The 6,000-nt window shown below is 52.8% G+C and overlaps 1 protein-coding gene across 1 annotated transcript in view; it reads right to left on the bottom strand.

Annotated features, from left to right (window-relative positions):
* Nucleotides 1–6,000, bottom strand: part of SUGP1 (SURP and G-patch domain containing 1) — a 49,381-nt gene that overhangs the window by 6,843 nt on the left and 36,538 nt on the right. The window contains exons 9-12 of the mRNA XM_015415524.1: nucleotides 5,675–5,852; nucleotides 3,518–3,624; nucleotides 1,253–1,398; nucleotides 183–312 (exon numbers count right to left, since the gene is read on the bottom strand). Coding sequence (XP_015271010.1) covers nucleotides 183–312; nucleotides 1,253–1,398; nucleotides 3,518–3,624; nucleotides 5,675–5,852 — 561 coding nt within the window. The remainder of the gene's footprint in view (nucleotides 1–182; nucleotides 313–1,252; nucleotides 1,399–3,517; nucleotides 3,625–5,674; nucleotides 5,853–6,000) is intronic.

Below are 6,000 nucleotides of genomic sequence, written 5' to 3'. Positions count from 1 at the left end.
GGAGGTGGTAGATGCTCCTTCGCTGGACGTTTTCAAGCGGAGGCTGGATGACCATCTTTTGGGTATGTTGTAGGTATGTAGGGCTATCTTTCGGCTAGGCTCCTGCAGAGTGCAGGGGGTTGGACTAGATGACCTGCAAGGTCCCTTCCCACTCTAACAGTCTATGACTCTATGATTCCTACCAGGGGGTTGGGCCGGAACCTGTAGGCCAGCATCATCCTCTTGCGGAATGCTTCATACTCATCATCCTCTTTGGACAGGTCAGCGGGGCGATCGATACCGAAGCCAGCCCCGTCCACCGCCGTCACTCCCCTGTTTTAAGACAGACCCAGGCTGACTTTTACCCTCTGCCTGCCCTGCATCTGGCAGGGGCGGAAAGAGTTAAGGTTGGACAAAGGGACACAGAGGTATGCAGGGAGGGGGCATGCTTGTGGGATCTGCGCACACGCAGGCCTGCCGCGGAAGATTTTTTTCCTAGCTTGACAACTAGTAGGAGGAGCTTCCCCTGTGCGCGAATGACAGCGCTTCCCTCCAGTGAGGCGCTATAAAGGGGAAAGCTCCACCCCCAGACAAGTTCTTTCCTTGCCGCCGCTTGGAAGTTCCCTGGCTAATCTTCACAGTACAATTCCTGTCAGAATGCCTTTATTCAAGAAATACGCCCAATGTCCCACAAAAACGACACAGACAGACGGCCATGACTTGTGTCTTGTCTGTCTGGGTGAAGGACACAATATGGGTTCATGTTTGATCTGTTTGAGCTGCGGTGGCTCAAGTGATTAAGACGCTGAACTGCAGGCTGTGGAAGGGCGGTACTTCAGCAGTTCGAGACCCGAGCTGCCGCATGACGGAGTGAGCTCCCGTCTCTAGTCCCAGCTCCTGCCAACCTAGCAGTTCGAAAGCAAGAAATTGCAAGTAGATAAATAGGTACCACTTCGGTGGGAAGGTAACAGCATTCCGTGCACCTTGGTGTTGAGTCATGCCGGCCACATGACCACGGAAACGTCTTCGGACAGCGCTGGCTCTTCGGCTTGGAAACGGAGATGAGCACCGCAACCCTAGAGTCGGATTCGACTGGCTTTCGAGCAAGGGAACCTTTACCTTTTACAGTAAAAACTGGGGCATTTGTTCATGTCTTATGGCTCTCAAACATCTGATGTTTATTCTGTGTGGCTCTGATGTTAAGCAAGTTTGGCCACCCCTGACCTAACGACACGCGACGGCATGAGTCAAAACCCCGGAACGGAATCCTCACTTGTTGACGGGGTTCTTGATGCCTTGGCCTTCGGACCCCAGACCGTCTCCTTCCTTCCAGCCCATTTTCATCAGCATCTGGTAGCCGATGTTCTCCACCGTCAGCTTGAACTCCTTGTATTCCGAGTAGTCGGGCTCACGTCCTTCCTGTGGGGCGAAAGGGGCAGAGGGGGAGAAGGTGTTCATGACCCACTGGATACAACTGCCCTGACCTGGATAGGACCGGGTACTCTGGTCTCGTCAGATCTTAGAAGCTAAGCACGGTCAGCCCTGGTTAGTAGTACTCGGGATGGGAGACCGCCAAGAAATCCCGGAATCTCTAGGCAGAGGCGAGCACTGGCAAACCACTTCTGTTCACCTCTTGCCTGGAAAACCCTATGGGGTCGCCGTTAATCAGCTGTGACTTGAAAGCACCTCCCACCACCAGATATAGCTGACCAGGCTGAAGATTTGAAGCCGGGCAGCAGGGTGACGGGAAGAAGCTCAGATTGGAATGGGCAAAGGCGGCTGTTAAAGAAGACGAAGAAGAAGAAGAGATTGGATCTATACCCTGCCCTTCACTTGGGAGTCTCAGAGCGGCTTAACACACTCCTTTCCCGTCCCCCTCCCCACAACAGACACCCTGTGAGGTAGACGGGGCTGAGAGAGCTCTCTTGAGGACTGCTCCTGAGAGAACAGCTCTGAAAGAACTTGTGACTGACCCAAGGTCACTCCAGCAGCTGCATGCGGAAGAGTGGAGAATCAAAACCCGGTTTTCCCAGATTCGAGTCCGCGCACTTAACCATGACACCAAACTGGCTCTCCGCCCTACCACGACCAACAGATGGCAGAGTACAATTTGGGTCTGTGTTTTCAATGCTTGGGACGACAGGCCTTGGGATGAAGAGGCCATCCTAGCATTTGCTCCTTACCTTCTCTAACCTTACCGAACCTAGCTACCTGAACACTTGATAGCCCTGCTGTGCCAGCTATCCTCTTTATGACGCTTCTGCTGCCTCTAATCCCCGACCTTGGCTTGCCTGGCCCCTTCCCAACCATGGACACACCCCTTCTTGGATCACCTGACCTGAGTATCACAATGAACAGTGAACACAGAGGGCCCACACACGTGTACGGGACAGAAGGAGAACAGTGAAAGCGTCAGCAACTGCATGGCATCAGAGATACCCTAAAAAGGGTGACCTAATTCACTCACACACACACACACATCCCTTAAATTCATGGCACAGGTGAATGTGTCAACCGACTCCACTACAAACATGGAGCCTGAGGAGATGCAAATGTCTTATACAGAATGTTGCTTTGTTATTGTGCTGGGACTTAATTTACGATCTTCTCCTCAACGGTACGGGCTAGAGAGCCTGCCGTCAAGAAATCGGCTGCACAGCTCAGGGCAATGTAGAAGAAGAAGAGAAGAAGAGATTGGATTTATACTCCGCCCTTCACTACCCAAAGGTGTCTCAGAGCGGCTCACAAACTCCTTTCCCTCCCCCTCCCCACAACAGACACCTTGTGAGGTCAGTGGGGCCGAGAGAGCTCTCTCATGGACTGCGCCTGAGAAGAAGAGGAGATTGGATTTATACCCCGCCCTTCACTACCCAAAGGAGTCTCAGAGCGGCTTACAAACTCCTTTCCCTTCCCCTCCCCACAACAGACACCCTGTGAGGGAGGTGGGGCTGAGAGAGCTCTTGACAGAAACGGCTCTTTTTTCAAGAACAGCTCTTATCAGAACTACGGCTTGCCCAAGGTCATCCAGCCAGGTGCAAGTGGAGGAAGTGGGGAATCAAACCCGGTTCTCCCAGATTAGAGTCCACGCTCTTAACCACTACACTAAACTGGCTCTCCATGTACACCAATCTACACCAGCCCTTCCCCCTGGGATCAGGGGTGGGGCCGTGGCTCAGTGGCACAGCCTGTGCTTAGCATGCAGAAGGTCCCAGGTTCAATTCCCAGCATCTCCACTTAAGGATCAGGTAGTAGGGGATGTAAAAAACCCGCACCTGGGACCCTGGAGAGCGGCTGCCAGTCTGAGTAGACAATACTGACTCTGATGAACGAAGGGTCTGATTCCGTACAAGGCAGCTTCATGCAATCTCCAGGCTGCCCTTTTTCTTTGGTCCCTTGACCCCTCGCTGCCCTGTCTCTCGGAAGCCCTTCCGTGCTAACGGTTTTGAACTCCGCCAAAACGAAGCGCGGGGCGGCAGAAATAAAGCCTAGGGAGCGGCCTCACGTTGCGTCAGGCCGAGCGAAAGCAGCGATGCTTTACCTTCAGCGCTTTGAAGGTCTCCATGAACTTCTCCAGCTCATCTGGCGGCAGGAAGTCTCCGATGAAGTGCTTCCCTCGGCCCATCTGAGTCAGCTGCTCGGCCCACTCTGAGGAAGACGGAACGAGACAATTTATTTACTGATTTGGTTTTTATGCCGCCCACCCTGCCGAGGCAGGCTGAGGGCGGCTTACGTTAAAAGACTAAAATATATTAAAACACAAGTGCTTGCTAATACAGTACAGCGCCATAAAATACAAAAAGCGTAGCAAATCAGAGTACAAGTAAGATAAAGCGCTGGTACCCGTAACGTCCCCATGGCCACGGTAGGATGGCCCGAAGTATGGCCCCCATCACTTGTCCAGCCCAACAGCAGTTGGTGTTAAAATAAAAGGTCCCTTGACAATCCAGTTGGCATTGCTGGTGTTGCTAGTGCTAGGGTTGTTCATGGCGGCTCCTAATCGAAGGCCTGGTGGAAGAGCTCCGTTTTACAGGCCCTGCGGAACTGTATAAGGTCCCGCAGGGCCCTGATGTCTTCCGGGAGCTGGTGCTTTCTGGCTGCACTGTCCCGATCTATTAAAAACTGCTTGATGGAAACTGCTTTCACCCATGCTGAATCATGTGCTCTGCAACTGGATTTTACTGTGCGAAACAGGAAAGCCCACTTGCAAATGATCAATGAAGGGACTGAAAGTGTGTTATCCAGCATGTGTGAAAGTGGAGAAGGTGGGCCTGCCATTAAAATAAGGCGCAGACAGAACTATTTCCTGATGCAAATACTTGTGCACAGGGCTCGTTATGGGCAGGAACGCACAGGAATGGAGTTCCGGCTGGCTTCAGAGTTGGCCACGCCCACTACAGCCAAAACCTCTGCATGCGTGGCTACAGAGGGAAGGCCTGGAGAGTGACAACCCCCCCCCCGGCAACTCCAAGGTGAGTGGGCCGGGGGGGCCTGGAAGGATCGGGGAGGCATTTAAATGCCTCCCCATGCCTTCCCCGGCCTGTCCGGGGGTGGGCTTGCCTGGGCTCCCCAGAGCCGCGGGGTGCCCGGGCAAGCCAAGGGAATGCATGGGGTGTGGCCTAATATGCTAATAAGTTGTGCTGTCAGGGGTGTGGCCTAATATGCTAATGAGTTCCTGCTGGGCTTTTTGTACAAAAAAAGCCCTGCTTGTGCAGCTGCTGGTGGCAAGCACCGGCTGGGGAGAGGCATTCCCGTCGGCTGGGGAGAGGCATTCCCACTTCCTCTCTGTCCCAGGAGGAAAGGCCTGCTGCAAAGCAACCTCCTGGCATCCCACAAGAGTTTCAGGGTGACACCCACCCCCCCCCCCGTTAGTGCTACAGTTTGGATTCATCAATTGGCCAGCGCTCGTACGGACAAACAGTGATTTGTTTTCCAGAGCGGACAGGAGTGACAGGGTGTCTGGCTCAAAACAGGTGGAAGGCCAGGAGCCACACCTATTTCTGAGCCAGCGAACAGCATCAAGGGCAGCCGCGGTCGCTTCTGGGGATCCAGAGAACTCAACCCTTGGTCAGTCCTGGCTTGAGCCACCCGAGCCGCAATGTTAGGAGAGTCAAGTAACAAATATATATACACGGCAAGAAACGTTTGTAAATTAACGCGCTCTGTTTATAACTATCATTCTATAAAGTGCATTGTGTGCTGTTATAACATCCTTGTCAGGAGCGCTCCGTCCATGAGTCTTAGCTGCACAACGTGTCTTTTGTAGGGCTGGCAATAAGCATCAACACAACTATAATTGAAAGCTTCCCCCCCCCCCCTTTCTTGAAAACTTCATGCAAGTAGAAGCGGGCTTGTCATTCTGGAAACTCCCGCTGGGGCTTGACTTTTAAAATACTGATGCAAAATGGACTGGTAGTTGTGAAATTGGATGAACTGAATGTTATTGCTATACTGTATGTACTGAATATATGTACCTGACAAGGATGTTATAACAGCACACAATGCACTTTATAGAATGATAGTTATAAACAGAACACGTTAATTTACAAACGTTTCTCACAGTGCATATTTATCTGTTACTTGACAGTCCTGGCTTGAAACGAGGGAACTATCGGCTGATCCATGGAGAGCTTGATCCAAGATGGATGACAGCGGCCTGTTTCATGGCAGCTTCTCCCCCCCCCGCCCCTCCACGCACCACGTGTCTTGTCCATCTCCATTCGCCGCAACTGGTGCTCCCACGTGCCAAGCTCTGAGTCCACCTCCTCGTCGCTGTCGTAGTCGTGCTGGTGCTCTTTGACGGTCTTCTCCCACATGATCTGCATCTCCTGCATGGCCCGCTTGTGCTTCATGATCATGTCGTACATCTGTTGCATCTGCAGGGGCGGGAGAAGCAGCCAAGCAGGCAGGCATCAGACCCCGGAGACCCGTCAGTTCAACCAGTTCTTTGCATTAAGCGATGGCGATCCTTGCCCTACCGTTGGCTTCCCTGGGAGCAGCACATCTCCCTCCGCTCCAGTCATT

The sequence above is a fragment of the Gekko japonicus genome, unplaced genomic scaffold (assembly GCF_001447785.1).
Source record: "Gekko japonicus isolate JY-2015 unplaced genomic scaffold, Gekko_japonicus_V1.1 scaffold1726, whole genome shotgun sequence".
NCBI lineage: Eukaryota > Metazoa > Chordata > Lepidosauria > Squamata > Gekkonidae > Gekko > Gekko japonicus.
This window is presented reverse-complemented; position numbering and strand designations above follow the sequence as displayed.